The sequence below is a fragment of the Cloeon dipterum genome, chromosome 1, assembly GCF_949628265.1.
Source record: "Cloeon dipterum chromosome 1, ieCloDipt1.1, whole genome shotgun sequence".
NCBI classification, from domain to species: domain Eukaryota; kingdom Metazoa; phylum Arthropoda; class Insecta; order Ephemeroptera; family Baetidae; genus Cloeon; species Cloeon dipterum.
The window spans coordinates 27,742,353-27,758,662 of NC_088786.1; the positions used below are offsets into that span (position 1 = coordinate 27,742,353).

At 41.7% G+C, this 16,310-nt stretch overlaps 1 protein-coding gene across 1 annotated transcript in view; it reads right to left on the reverse strand.

Annotated features, from left to right (window-relative positions):
- LOC135947949 (inhibitory POU protein-like) overlaps positions 1–16,310 on the reverse strand; it is a 40,507-nt gene that overhangs the window by 7,954 nt on the left and 16,243 nt on the right. Inside the window, exons 2-3 of the mRNA XM_065496957.1 lie at positions 15,942–15,989; positions 4,038–4,223 (exon numbers count right to left, since the gene is read on the reverse strand). Coding sequence (XP_065353029.1) covers positions 4,038–4,223; positions 15,942–15,989 — 234 coding nt within the window. The remainder of the gene's footprint in view (positions 1–4,037; positions 4,224–15,941; positions 15,990–16,310) is intronic.

A 16,310-nucleotide genomic window follows, 5' to 3' on the forward strand; every position in this document is an offset into this window, starting at 1 on the left:
GTATATATTTATGGTGAGTGCTGGCGATTAATTCTTTTTGATACTCGCGAGCGCACAACAACTGCCGCTTTTTTCGCTGGTGTGCCCGCGCCTGACAACCATCGGGTCACTCCAGTCTGGCGGAAAAATGGATTTGTGCGGTGCGTGGTGAAATCATACGCCCGCGCTGCACATCATGCATGCGCCAATTATGAAAATTTGATGAGATTAAAAAGCATAATTTTGTTTCCTGCGCGGCTTATAGAGCCGGAAATGGAACGTATCGCTGAATTCAGTGAAAATCCGCTTGCTGCTCTCCCGATTGTTATCTGGCCGAAAATATGTGCTTAAATATTTTATGCAAAATCGATAATCTCTTTGTAGCTATAGCGAAGAACATTAAATATCCTGAAACTTTACAACCTTGAGGAATAGGCCGTTTGCAGTTCAACCAAATTAGTCTGACAATTTTCGGCGAAAAAGTCGTATTTCCTCTGGGATATAAGCTCCGGAAAGAAAGATGCAACAAGGGACGCGGCTGCATTCATATCTGCGACCACTGTTGCTATAATTAAGTTGAGATAATGCTCAACATATTTTACGAGCGGCGAGGGGTCGCAATCGATTCTGCATTACCGGCGGCCTGCACGAATTTGTTGCTCGAGGGCGGGGGCGGCGAGGGGGAGGCGACACACGCGCGGGGGTTGATTTTTGGTCCGATTCAGCGGGGATTCGAAAAACTGCGTGTGAGGCGATACATTCGTAAACTGTTGCACAGATGGTGTTTACCAGCAGCATCTCTGTGGGGGCGGACGCAGTGTTTTCATAGAGAAATTAAATTAGCCACGGAGACTCGAAAAGGATGACACGCGTAGTCCAGTTTCGGCACTGAATTTTGACTTCTTCCTCAAGCTTTCGTCATTTTTTGTGATGGCCGAGAGGTAGTTACATTATTAAGCGAGTTATCATTAATTAAGCCTTGGAAACTGGAGGGTTCGTGCGAAATACTTTCTTTGACTGCGAGACCCCCTGTTTCGGGGGTTGATTAGTCGGGAGATAAAAGGGAAATTATTCGCGTAAGCTTTTGATCGCTGCACTCAAGGCAATAATGCTGTTATGCAAACAAATTAGAGCCACTCAAAATAAGAGTACTCTTCTAATTAGACATGCTCTACTGCGCCTTCCTCGGCAAGGAGAAAAATCATCGTTTGTTCTTAGTTTCACTCCCTTAAAAATATTTTTGTGCCATACGAATACACGCGTACAAATAAATTAATTCTCTCGAGACAAGATTTAAATTTTATAACCAAAATAAGTCCAGTTATTTCCAAATAATTATTAGTTGCTTTCCGGATGCTGAGGTTAGTTATTACTACAATTTTATAAATAATTTACGAAAAGCGAGCAACATATTTTTCTACAGCGTGTATGAAGCTAGGTTTGCATCTACGCTGCAGGACATTTTTTCCCATTTCCGCCATTTCCTTACTGCAGAGGTTTGGATCAATTCACCATCCTATTCGTTTTTTTTTGTCTCTCTGACCCTCACTCTCACAAATTTTCAAAATAAATTGAATATTTCCCATGTAGCAGAGAACAACCTTCTATGATCTCAAAGCAGACTTAAGATTCTAACGTGGTTGAAGACCGTGTTTTCCATTTCTCTAGGAAATAAATACGAGTTCTAAATTCCATACAAATAAGCAGCACTACGAGTTGACTTGATTAAAAACGGACAGATGAGTAAGTCGCACGCCAGAGAGACAAACACCCCCGCAAACTGGACCATTTAACAGCACGCGTCTGCGGTGGCGGCGAGAAACGAGCCTCCGATGAGGAGAATCAAGTGCGTGCGGTCGCGAAATGAGACGGGCAGAATTGACAAATTCGAACTCATCGGAGCTGCCAGCCGAGAGCGGCTGAAGGGAGCAATTAGCCGTCATAAAGAGCGCGCGCGTCTCCGGCTGCACGCAGTTTGTTAGTTAGCCGGGGCAGCTTGGCTGGCTGCTGTTAACAAGCGGGAGCGGCGCGCGTTGTCCCTGGGGAGCGCCGATATTTCATCATTATCAGCCCGATTCTCCAGCCCCTGCTGCTACTGCTGCTGTTGCTGCTGTTGTGTCGCGCCGTTAATATCTTGCCTGCGCTGCATTAGCGTGTGCGTTCGTTGCTCTTACATAATGGCACGTCGGCCCACGATGCATGCACTCAGTCAGTCAGGCCGGTGCAGACCGCACGGAATTGCAAACCGCAAACTTCGTGCCTGCCGAGCCCATCAAACGGAGCCAAGAGCCGGCGATTCGGGCTTATTCGACCGCCTTTTATTGCCCACCTTTATCGCTTTTTGATTGCATCTACCTGCAGTAAAATGGGCCCCCTCCCTGCGGTCTTGGCAAATAAATTAAATAATTGTTTCAGACCGGAGCATCAGTATTAAACGTCTCCCAGCATGATTAAAAATCAAATTTCCCATTTATATTATTTTTTTGTGATATTTTAATATGAAGATAATAGAATTAGGAAACTATTTATCATGAACGAGTTCTGAACAGAGAGATATTGTAATTCCACGGGTGTTCGTGGTAAGGAGAGAAGAGACCAAAGAAAACGACAATCCTGTTTGCTTGATTGTTCGATTACTCTGTTGGTTTTACCATTGTTTTGCCCTTTAGCCGACGTAAACCTCGTTAAAATCAAGGTTCAGGACTTCCTGCCTTTTTTATTGGGATATAAGGGATTTGGGATAGGCCGGGAATCCTGTTACCGCGCCATAAGAATTTTCGTCGGGGAGGGAATTGAGAGTGTTTTCGGACCTTTCCTCTATTATCCATATCCCTGTCTCTACATTGACCATATATCACGTCATACAGATACTTTTTAGCATTTGAAGATAGTTATTATACTGTAATGACGAAACTGTTGTTAGGCTGCGTTTTTTACTGTCTATTAAACGTTATACGAGATAAACCATCAGGGCAATAAAGAGAAGTGAAATAATGTAGTTGTTGCGGGGTAGCCGCACAGGTAGGAAAAGGAATGAACTGCTCTGTTAGGCTGCTAGAGACTGACTAATTTATTTCACACTCCGCACTCTCTGCGTGCTAACATACATGAAATGCCTAAGTCAATACTTGGGATATAACAAGAAGTATTCCCCTAATTCACACTGTACCCAACATTGATAAAGTCTCAAAACACTGACCACTTCATTGTAACCAGTCCTCATTTTTATCACTGTAGTTGCATTTAAATCCAAAATCAAATTTATTCTGCATTGAAGGCGTATAATTACTCCCTGATTTATGTTCCAATACGGAATATTTAATTATAAACATAAATCTATTTTTCACAAAAAAAAAACTTATTGTTATTATCAATAGGGCGAATCTTTGAGCTGTTATTATGGTTCCGTGTTTTAGGCACAAATGTATTTTAAAATTTCTCCCACCTTACAGAACAATAGGGATAGTATTATTTGGCCAATCGAACAGGAAATCGAGTTTAGTTGTGACTCATTTGTGAAACGGCTCATCGTTTTTCGCTCATCGGAAGTTTGAAATAAAATCAAAACTCGCGCCCCTCCCTGGCAATAATTATGAGATATGTGGCGTCGGAATGATAATTTTTGGCAGCCTTGAGTGCCTTTTTGCCGCTGTAATAAAATTTCCACCCGGCTCGCTGCCATTGAGTCAATATTCATTGCCAATATTCATCCCCTCCCGGCTAAATCGCATTCCGAATTCCCAGTGCACTAGTAGTGTTATGGGGACGGGAGGTGAATGAGTTTTAAATTGAGAAATATGGCCACCCATGACGCGTTATGTTTGCTCTTCTCGGCAATGCTCGCACCAACACACACGCACGCAACTCGTGTGTTAGTCAGACGAACCGGAAAAACGGAGGGGACTTCCTTAGCATATATTCCACCTCGGTTTTCCTCTATTTCTTTCTCTCCTTCTTTTTTAAACCCACGCCGAGAAGAAATACGAGAGCGAGGGGATGCTACAGATTGCTTACACCTTGCTGTTTTATTGGGATTCAAGCTGGAGAGCGGTTCTTACCTTGAAGTCGCCGACCTGATGCCTCGTGTTGGAAGGGTGCTGCATGCCAGGGTGGTACATCATGTCGTGCTTCAGCTGCGGCAGGCCTCCCGGATTCGAGGAGGCTTGGTGCTTGGAGATGTCGACGGCTGCCAAGGCCTCAGCCCTGCTGAGCAAACCATCGTTCAACCCGCCGAAAATGTCACCCTGTGAACACAAATCGTAAAACTTGATTTGATGTAAACTCAAAATCTATTTCAAACACTCAAAAATATTTCACAAACATGGGGAGGAATGGGAAGTGTAACTAATAAATTGATTTTAATTAAAAAATTTATCACCAGCACAGCTAGAGAATATCATTAACAGCAATGTATCAAAACTTGAATTATTGTTTTATCAGCAAAAATAAGGAAAATAACACGGGCAGGATACCCTGCGTGGGTTGATTGATTATTTGAACAATTTGAATTATGTAAAATGCTCGTCTAGTATGGGAGTGGAGGAATATTAAGTTTTACATTTTTTGAAGAGTAATTTTTCCAAGCTATAATAATTATAAATGTAAAATTTGTGGCGAGTGCTGCGAAACATGTAACATCCAAAAGTTTCGTTCAAGAATAATGACACTTAGAGAAGCTTCAAAATTGTGCAAAGCTTGGAATGTGATTGATTTTTGTGTAAAATTATTTTGATTTAAAATAAAAACTAGTTTTTACTCTTTACAGTAAATTACTCAACTCGATTAAAATTATTTTCTTGTTTTTATAAAACTATTGTGAACTGGAGCCTCATTCCTAATGCCAAAATAAAATTGAAATACCAATGACCAAGTAAAAACTCCGGCTTTTATTATGGCTATTATTTTTGTGATTTTAAGACGCTTTTAATGCCAATTTAGATAGTTTTTTGACCCGATTTTGTCTCCATTGAAGCGATTTTTAAATTTTTTATCCTCAAATTCAAAATAACGTGCCTTGTTGTTATTTTCCCTTGAGAATTTTTGGCCAGCATTATGTAGCAGAATTGTATCATTCCATTTCCAAAGCAACATTGCAAAGTAATCTCTTTAATATACTGCCGTCATGCTTTTTCATTTTTAAAAACGTTGCTTTTGTTTTAATGCTGATTTAAGTCCGGTTTAAGACGGTTTTAAGTGTGGCTCAAATGGCTTCAAAATATATGATTCACGCTAATTTGATGTCTTAAGGAAAAAAGGACGCATAGAAAAAATAGTCGATCGTCTTATAATCCCAACTCCAATTATGGCACAATCAAAGACTAAAAATGTTTCTAGATGCTAACTATTATTTAAATCGTCTTATAAATGTTGCAGCGATACAAGGAAGAGTTTAATGTCACTCATTTTCAGCTCGTTTTGCGCTCTTTAAGGACACGCAATCTGTTTAGTTGAGGGCTCAACATATGTTCAATCAAAACCGGATGGAGCGATTGAGGCAACAAACAATTTGATTAATTCATCATCCATCGCTTTTTCCTTGCGGACACGGGCACCACCGCACGATAGTTAGGCACATCAGTCACGGGTTGCATATTTAACTAGCACGCGCGTAATCCGGTGGCACTGCTGCTTTACACGAGGTCATACGCGCGGGATAGAAAGCTGCGCCACTTCGGTTTGCACTCGCACACATTAATAATTCGAGTCTTCGTGCGGCTGATAGTAGCGGTGAAATATTCATCGCATTCGCGTGCCCGGCTTAATTAAAGTACAATTAATTAAATATTAACGGTCACGATTTGTCAGGTGCTTAGATGGATTTCCGCGCCGTGCAGCTGGACAATGAATATTTGAGCGTGGGCTCAATTATTCAAGACTCCGCGGACGGGGACATTTAAATACACATCCCTCTTGACTAGACGGCGCGGAAAAACAAGTCAGTTAATAAGCGAACGCGTCCCTCCGCGCCCCCTGCTTCTTTTTACTTTTTAATTATGCGCCTGAGAAGCAAAATAATAAAAATCCCCCCCACTCAGAAGAAAAATTATTCCGCTAACCGAAGGAAAAATAATTAAAAAACGGAGCCTAATTAGAAGTTACTCGCACTAAAATTCCAGCTTCCTTCCGAGTTAATCCAAACAAAGAGCTTTATTTGCGTTTTAATCCAATTAACCCTGGTTGGTTTGCATTTTTTTCTGTCCGGCCTGTTTCGTCGTAATACAATATGAAATTGAATTAGGGGAGGGGCGAGGGTGCTCGATTCAGCACAATTTTCTCTCGCATGTTGCACTTCCTGCTGCTTATTTTGACATGTCGAGTGTGTGGTGTGTGAGCCTCACTGACAGGCGAACAGGTGTTATGACTCTGTGTATTAAAGAGCTGCCATAATTATTCACAGCACGCCATCCCCATTCACGCGATTTGAATGGAGAGTGAGAGACGTGCGCTGGAAGTTTATATTTTTATTAAATGACACCCGAGTCACTCACTCTTTCAAAGGAGGCGGCGTAATTTAGAAGCCTTCAAAGTCTTTACGACTCAATGGCAATGCACAAAACCACGCAATATTTCTGACAGAGAGAAAATATTTTTTCAGACCCCTGGCGATGCAACCGGCAGGACTGCAAAACCGTGCGGGCTTGCATAACTGCGCCTGTTGAAATCACGACCCGCGAGCAGCATGGCGGGCGTCTTCGTTTGACGAGGCAAAAATCAATACTCGCAGAACCCGAACTGGCGCTTTGAAAAAAATTTAAAGAGCAACGTGGTGTTTTTCCCTGACCTGCGTAAGTTCGATTTTCCACTTTTTAAAGAGAAGCTGGCGAAGAAAGAAGACGGAATGGGGCGGCGGCGGCGCCAACGCATGAAAAATTCACGGCAGCTTGATTGATTGCAAAATTTAGTGACTGCCGCTTCCGAGGTAAATAAATAGAGGTTTGTGTGTAGCCGTACGCGAGACCTTGATCTTGAAAATTGGAGCGCACAGCGGCACCGAGTCAGCTGGTTTTGCTTATCAAACTTGGATGTGGTCGTTAATTTTTAATACAGGCGCCAGCCAACACGGTATATGAAGGCTGTGGGAGTGAGGCTCTCTCTCTCTCGCTCTCTCTCTCGGCTCCGCTGATCCTCCTCGTATCAAAAAGCGGCGGCGCTTCGCATGTTTTTTTAATCACTATAACGTACTACTACGTCACTTTGTTGCTGATCTTGTGCACCCAGTCATAGAGCGAGCAGCCGCCCACCGAGAGTCAGCTGTGAGCGCATTAAATTTGTATAGAAACATACATACTTTATCAGCTCTGCCATGCTTGAAACAGCTGGCCTCCGAATAGTGTGCTGCATGTGACACACAAACACACGCCACGCCGCCCTTTCTCCTAACCTTGAATTTTTCCCAGCATTCCCAATCACCGCCAGACAATCGTTTAATTTCTGGAAATTGCTCATTAATTTAATGTTTTCTCTTGAAAGCTGTTCAGTCTGATCGGAGGGATAAAACCGGCTCTTCCTCCTCCCCAACCATCTTGAGACGCTTTTCCTGGTCTGCTTGCCGGATCCCAGGCAATCCGCGCAGGCTCTCTCTCTTGCTCTCTCTCAGATAATAACGTCTAAACCACGAAACATTGAGAAGAGATAGCTTCTATTTATCCGAGGCACACACAGGCAGTGGGAAGGTACAAGACTCGGGCTCGAGCAGCACTATCGGAGAGAGCAAGTAGTGTTTAACTTTGGAGCCCCCGCGCTTTGTGCCTGCCATAACTTTGCTCGTCCAATTTCCCCATCGCGTTAGTTTTCAAAGGTGCACTTCTTTCGAGCCCGCAAACTAAAAGCATCAGAAGGCGAACGAGCGGGCGGGCAGACCGGGCTTATTACAGTCGACGATAATGCACTTCATTGAGTATAAAAAGAAAGCAAATTGCTCGCGTGGATGGAAAAAACGAAACGCGAGAGGATCGTGTCGGTTTCGAGGGTGAATTCGGTGAAAGTAAAAGCTGCGGTCGACTGGCGCTCAACTCAAAAATTGCGCCGGAAAAGCGTTCGGAAAAATCATTCTGCGCCGCCGAGGAGACGCATTGTGAGCGTGCGGAAGAGAGCGAGAGAGAGAGAGAGAGAGAGAGAGACCTGCTCTCTGAGTAGGGTTTTAGCGCTCGCTCCACCTGCTAAATTATTTATGAATAACCAACATCAGAAAGCAAGTGCAGCGGCAGCAGCTAACAAAAGCAAATACTAAAGCTGAAGTTCCCTTCCAAAACCAACAGCAGCCATTGTTTGTTTGCGACTTTATATGTTCTCTTCGTCGTGTGTGTGTGTGCATGTGAGTGCCGGAGCGAGCTATTCCACCATGTTTTGTGCCTCCTGTAAAAGGAGCCGCCTCATTCACCGGCAGTGAGATTAACCTTTATGGCGCGCGGTGCCTATTTTTTGCCACCGGGCGCAAATTAAATTAATGCGCGGCGCACAATTAAGGAAAGTAGCCGGGCAAATATTGCTGCTGCCGCCACCGTCGCCGCCGAGCGATATCTGCGTGTAAAAAGAGAGAGGCCAAAGTGGTCATGTGCCTTTTATTATTATTGTTTGCTACTCGTTTCTTTGTAGAGTGCTATGCGCAGCGCGGACAATTCGCCTTTATTGCTGCCGGGACTGGAAAATATAAATGTAGCAATCCAGAGACATGATTTGACCTTTTCAAGTAATTTAGTTACTTAAATTGTTCGTTCACAACAGTTAAAATATTGTTGAATGTTACAGTTCTCACTCGCACAGGAGTAACAGGTCACAATATTTGTACAATAAATTATAAAAATCGTGACATTTTTGTCTCTAGTTTTTGTAATTATCAATAAATGAAACAAACTAAAAACCGGTTTAATTTGAAATAAACCCTAAAGATGGCATAGTAAAATAAGCGCGGCATTTTTTTTTAACATTTTTCTCAAATTTATTTAGCAAAATAGAGTTATCAAACTGAGCGCTAGCTTTTGCCCCATTATTAATTTAAAAAAATTCTTCATGGCATTCTGTACTGTCAGGTTGCTTGCAGCAAAAAAATTGTAACGATGGACTACAGTGAAAAATCTAATTTAAAATCTTACAAGTAGATTTTTTTGAAACTATAGTGACCGTTTGATGCTCAATATATTCCCTAGTTCTCATTTCTACAGATGAAAGGCTCTTAAAGCACTCAAGAAGCAGCGAGAAATGTCACAATTAGTAATATCATGAGCAGGAACGAACACATTGCACCAACAGCTCCCTCAGCTTGCTTTCAAACGCAAACGCGGCGTTCATGCGAGCAACATATGGCACAGTACACACTTATCTTCCTCAAGCATCTCGTGTGTGTTATTGTTATTAATTAGTCTGCTCGCTCTCCCATCGGTGAAAGCAGGAAAGGGCCACTGGATAAATTGTTATTGTTATTACTACGTCTCTGACAAGTATTCTCATCAATTAGCAGCTCTGCACCCTTAATCATTTCCGCGTCCGCTTCGCCGACGAGCCGGGAAGAGTTGCTGTTCCAAGAACCAAAACAAACGACGAGGGAACGAAATGGTTTCCATCGAATTCCATCTGCAGCGCCGCCCGAAATTATCGGAGGTGTAAATTGGCAATTTGGCATTGCTCGTAACGTTCGTGTTGAGCAAAAATGAAACAATATTTCACCATACAAATGTGCGCGTATCGGAAAAGGGCGGATTTGCCAAACAATACGCGCTCAAATCCCTATAGAAGCTTTTCCCAAGTTGCCCTGTGTGAATTACGCCTCTCGCTGTTCCCATTCCTGCGTATGTTTGAGTGAGCGAGTATTGATTTCCGTGGTGGGAAACAACATTACTCATGAATTTGTATCAATCATAATAAAACGCAGCAAGTATCAATCATACAAACGCGCGGCGCGCTCTCCCCCTTCCGCCTGCCTGCTCTTTCTCTGATATCTAACCATGTTTCGGCTTGCCAGAGCACAGCGGGCGTAATATTTTCCGCTAGCGTGTCATATCCGCAGAATGATGAACGGCAAATCTAATTTAATTTGCACATATATGGTGTACGTACAGATTGGAAACGCACACTCACATACAGCAAACTCCAATCCATCCAGCCAATTGGAAATGCATCAACTAGAGAGATTTTCCGCTCAGCGTGAGAACGGATCGTTTTTTATTCATTGCTTGGAGTAAAAACAGAAGTTTCTTGTGCTAATTTTTGTGTGTTGTGCTTTGTGAATTAAAAAAGATTGGATATATTTTCCGAGCTGTCGTGAAATCTAAAGGGGATTTGACGGCTAGGTCTCGACTTTCCCCAATTTTTCGCGGTTTCCAATTTCTTTAACGCGCACACAGGTGTCTTTCAAGCCTTGTTATTCTATATACAGCTAGAGTTGTTTCTTTGTTAATTTGCGTGTTATTTAAACATAATCTCTAACGTCTAAAGAGAATTCACTTTTGGATTGAATTGAATCAACTAATTTTATAAATTAAATTTGGCATCTCCGTTTGAGTTTCATTTCAAAATAAATTTTAAATCCAGTAAAATCAAACTTCCTTTAAGAAATAAACTGGGATAATATGAAAATGTTTATGAATTTATTATTTCTCTCAACGATTTATGTTGCTAAGAATGCTTTCTCTTATAAGTGAGAAAAATTATAAATAAGTGATTGGAAAGTTATACAATCAAATTTTCAAACGGACGCATCGCTATGATAACGATCTGTTTTTATCGGTTTTCTGCTAGCTCTTTTGCCTTTTATCAATTTATCCAATTTATAAATATGACTTTTGTACCATTAATGTGCGTGCAACTGAATGAGAATAAACAATTAAAGCTTAGAAAATCACATAGCTCGTTCTCACACTTGACAATAGCTCATTCAGCCCCTCAGTCTTTGCCAGGCATTATTTATTTTTACTATCATGCGAGTTAATGGCTGGCTTGAAAGGAACGCTATTAAATTTAAACCATACTTTTCTTGTCTTTCTCCTAATTTCAATTTGCTAAAGCTCAACAGCAATATCAGAGAGGCTGCAAACACCAGCGGTAGAGAAGACGCTTGTAACGCGCTGTTCAAAGAGGACTCCAAACTATTTTGCGATAGCGTTGAACACGAGAATCGGTTCTTGTGTGCACATTACTATATACATGCAAGTGAATAGGGCATAAATCATTACAACGCGGGCGTGCATCACTGCTTCAGTTACACGCTCTATTACCACAGAGTGTAATTTAATTATGCATAAAACCGTGGCGGGCGCGAGAGGGACGAGAGAGATGGAGATGGCTCGCTCGCTCGGCCGTGTGCCACGCCGCTCCAATGCGCCTTTCACATGCACTGCACCGCATTATGGACGCGCGCACCCCTCCGCCTGCCGGGATTATTATTTCCTCCGCGTTTAAAAGCGCGCCTCGGCGGCTCTCACACACTACCTGCTTCGACGGAGAGGTCAGCGGGATTTGGGAGCGGCCAAATTTCATCATTTGCAAAACTGCGCCGGCTAATCCCATCGTGCCGGCCTGCAAAAATGGTCGTGGCGCTGGATTATACGCGGCATTTGTTCGTCACGGCCGCCACTTTTTCATTTTCCGTGGCTACGTGAATATGACCTGATGGCATCCGCAACATTTTGCGCTCGCAGCCAATCTGGCTGTGTTGGTCGCAATCGGAAAGCTGCATGAGCGCTGTTTATCACCAATTCTCTGCTCTTTTCATGCGTTTTTAAAACGCTTTTGAAATATACAGCCGTTTTTTATGTACATCCTCAAAATAAATATCCATTGAAAATATTTTAAAAACAATATTCTAGAGTGATTTTGTTTAAAGATAATATTTTGATTATTCCTGCCTTTAAGAACAGTTAAAATTTGTCTACTTTAAATCACAAAATTCCCAGAGGAGCTACTTAATTTTGTATAAAAAGGATAAAATTCCCATAGTCTTAATTTCCGTAATCTTAGTAAGAAAAAAAAAGAAAACTTGATCTCCCCTCGAAAATTTAGAGGCACTGCGGAATCGCGACGTAAAAAATCGAGCAGATTAGCCAACAGAAAGCGTAAATTATTGCAGTGTTAGCCACAAACGTGTTCAAATTACCCCCAATTCATTGCCAGCGGGGCCTTCAGTAGGGGAGAGTGGATGCTCCAGATAAATTAGACTCATTTTTTCAAATTCCCCGCGCCGCACTCCTCCGCAAAAGGGCAGAGAGCGAACATCCGCAAATGAGTTGTTGATTTAGTTCTTTTAATTTATCACAAGTCGGGTCCTAAGGTGCTGAATCGTATTTTTCGTGGGATTCAGCTCGAGTGAATGTAAAAAACGAAATTCTGCTGCAATTTCCGTCTTTTAATTCTTCTTTTGTGACATGCGGTTTTCCGCAGAGGCAAGAGTGTTGGATTCCGCTCAGCCTAGATGTAGTGAAAGATCAACCTACAACCGTGAACAAGTCGTCTACTTTTAGTGCACTATATAGAATTATCATAAAAAATAATTGTTACTACAAAAGGCCGTCGTTAAAATTATAAAAGCTGGCTGTGTATTTCGCTCCCCAACGGGGAGTTGCGCTAATAAAAATAATAATTAGTTGCCGTGTGTATAACAATGATAGCGTGGTCCACGAGTTTCAAAGTTTAAGCATCAGCAGCTACCGTATTAATGAGTTGTTAATTATTCACGAACTAATTTAAAATTTCATCCTCTACCCTCTCCCGGAGAGTTATAATTTCAAAAGTCTCTACCCCTTTTACGACAACACAAGCCGTTACACACAGATATTATCATTTCGCTGCCATTCACGGCTCTCTCTCTCTCTCTCTCTCTCTCTCTCTCTCTCTCTCTCTCTCTCTCTCTCTCTCTCTCTCTCTCGCTCTCTCTCTCTCTCTCGTTGCCAAAAGTTATAACAAAATGTTATTACTGCCGGCACAACTCTCTCAGGCCCCCGTCGTGCCTCATTTTATTAAACAAATCATTTTTAGGCTTTAAATTAGTAGCGCAATAAATTTCACAGCGTATTACTTATTCAGAAGCAGGCAGACGTCATGATTCTCTCAGTCAACAGCGTTGCGGTGCGCGGCTTACAGCCTCGCCCAAGGAGGCGGGCAGCTTATAATTCTGCCGGGAAGCTCAACATTTGGCTATTTTATGTGTTTGTATATGCAATGATGCATAACTCAATTGTCTTTTATTTGCAAAATTGATGCACAAATCTCATTTTTTGACACATCCTGGCCTTACCCAAACTTTTTTCACTGAGACGCTGAACCGGTTCTCAACGCAATTTTCGGATATTTTGACAGTTTAACTTTTATATTTTGATTGATAAGCACATAGTATTAGAACAAGTTTAAAAAATAGAACGATACTAATTAATAAACCATCACAAAGTCAATTATGTTCTTTACACCCTTTCTCAAAGATTTTTTAAAATAATAAATAACAGGTAAATAATTTTATAACAATTTATTTATTTTTAGGATATTTCCAAACGGGTTTAAAAAAATCACGAGCAAGTAAAAATATAACCAATTAATGTTCACGAGCATGCAATGTCCAAAAATTTGACTTTTATCCTGACAATTTTTAACAACGCATTTCGAGCAGCACGCTATACATTCTCATTTTGCACCTGTTCCGGCGTCAAACATTCCCTGCCAAAAGAGAGAAAGCCGCATAAAGTGTTGATGGACAGACAAAACAACCCCTCAGACCCCCCTCGGTCGTTCTCTGGGCGTTCGCTAGCTGCATGCAGCCAGAGCAGAGCAAACAGGCCTGATAATTACAATTATGATGAGCCCGGCTGGCTCTGTCTCTTTCATACACACACACACGTACAAACATCCATCTCGCTCTCGCTCTCTCTCTCTCTCGCTGCATAACGCGTTTGTATTTTTGTTTCGGAGAGAGCAGCAGCATTTTTCAAGTGCCTACTATCTGACACATGTCGCAATGCCAACAAAAATATTGTCTGTGCGTACGCACCCTTTTGTGTGTATCAACCCCCCGTGTGTACATATCCCCTCATTTATTATACATGGCCCCTCCCTCCCCTGACAGTGCATTAAGTCTGCGCCACCGCCGCGCGCGTGCTGCAAGACTGTGTGTGCGCGCCTCTGTATCAGGGGCTATTATCAAAATACCTTTTATCACTCGGGAAACTTTTCACCAACGAGAGCCGATTTCAATCGTGCGCGTGTGTATGTGGATTCGCCACTCTCCCCCGCGCCAAAGGGTTCTGACAGATGTACAAAACGCGCCGGGCACATATCCTCGCGTTTTTTTTATCAACAGACGAGAGTGAGTGGTTTTCCTCGCACTCGTCCGTGTGCAAGTGTACGCACACCTCAATTATATGGTCAAACGTGATAGCTCTCTGCATCGTCTCTAGGACTGAGCACTGATAAAATCTGTGGTGTGAGTAGACACCCTCGAGTGCCCTTTCATTGGAGTGGATGATTGCTGCTTACACTTTGAATTGCGCGCAACTAATGAGAAATAAATCTACAATGAAAAGTACCGTTTGAAATTGATTAAACATTTATAAGAATTTTACAGTTTGCACTCGTGCGAAGCGCATGTTTTTTATAGGAAAATTGCAATATCTCCCCGCAATAAAAAATTCACCATTAACTTGGTTTCAAGATAGATTGTTTTTCAAATCATTTGCTGTAGGATAATCTTCTAATGCAAATAATTAGGGATGATAATTCAAGACGATCGAACATTATTTGTTTGTTGATCTAATTTGCTTTTAGACACCATACGAGCACAAATATTTCAATTTAATGTCTATTGAGTGACTTTAAATCGCCTAAGAAGCCTAAAAAACATCGCACGAAAAGCTTTGCGTTTTCATAGAATTTATTTATTTGAAATTTGACTTTTTGAGATATTTTGGACACAAGTACACACTTTTAAAATTGCTTGTTATACAGGCTAGTTCTAGAAAAATCTAATTTTCACGAAAATTTGGAATTATCGTCTCTTTGTTGCGCGCATATTAAATGATTGAGATATTATTATAGATTATATATTGATTTATAGATTCAGTTGCTGATACATACAGAGCTTGGGAAGAAGTTCCGAACCAAGTAAGAATTCCAAGTGTAATTAATTTCCCTCGAAAATAATATAAATTTGCTCATGAAACCACTTGACTTTGACATTAAATGCTCGTTTTGGAAGCGAAAGAATTCCAACCCTCCAGAGAACAAATTTGATGAGAATAAATGGGAAAAAAGAACCGTCTAACAACAGTTGCTATTTACGAGAAAAAAAGACATTCTTAAATTCCCGACCCTAAAACATGATGGATTCAAATGCAACTCAAAAATACAAAGCTTTTTACCTATCCCTTCATGCTTAAATCAATATTTCATATCAAATAGCTATTTATATTAAATTTTAAAAAAATAGCTGTTAACAAAAATCGTGGCTAGAGACAGATTGCCACTGTTGTTAGCAGTGCATTCACAAGCTTTCAGCACGGCACCTGTCCTTTGCAGCAAAAAAACCAGTTTCCCGCATTGCCGCACCACCCCTCGCCACCCGTCATCGGCCGCAATACGATTTTTTGACTTTGGCGTGATCCCCTCCGCGCCTAGCTCATAAAAGCCGCGTTCGCAGTCCAGATTTCCGACACAAAGCTGTCAAAACAGACTCGATTTTGAATTTAAAGCCCCTCGGCGCAGTGATCAGCTTTGCTGCAGCTCAAGGAGGAGAGACAACAGCTGGCCCTCATCACGCAGCCCCATTGTCTCGCTGTTTATTGTTTAGTCATTGTTGCGATATGGGATTGCGCACACACGGCGGCGGCAGAGAGAGGCTCGTCCTGCCCTCATTACCGCCGCATTAGAATCTGGAGCACTGAAGCGCAGACAAAAACCGACCGTTGGACAAAGTGGGGCACTGTTTGTTTACATTTGACAAGTGGGTGCACATTAAACAATAAGAAATGTGAATGGGGTGCACTTACATTGTGTCTCGGAGACCAGCTTCCACACACGTCCTCCAAGATTCGAGACTGAAACAACAGGATCACGCATTTCAATCACTGCAAGGGAAAACGCTGGATCAAAAGACTATTTTCACTGCTAAGATAATTTCAATTAGATTGCAGCTGGTAACCTGTAACGATGGCCTGATTAAATGAGGCATTTTTTGAAGAATAGGGTTAATTTTGTTAATTTACCATTTCAAATACAATGCAGCAAACATATTAAATTTGATAACAAAAAAAATCAGGAGCATGTTATGTATTACACTCAGATGATCACCCGTGCGGATATCCAAATTTAAATTTAAATAATAATATTCTGTGCTGAAAGTGAAAGAAAAAACATGA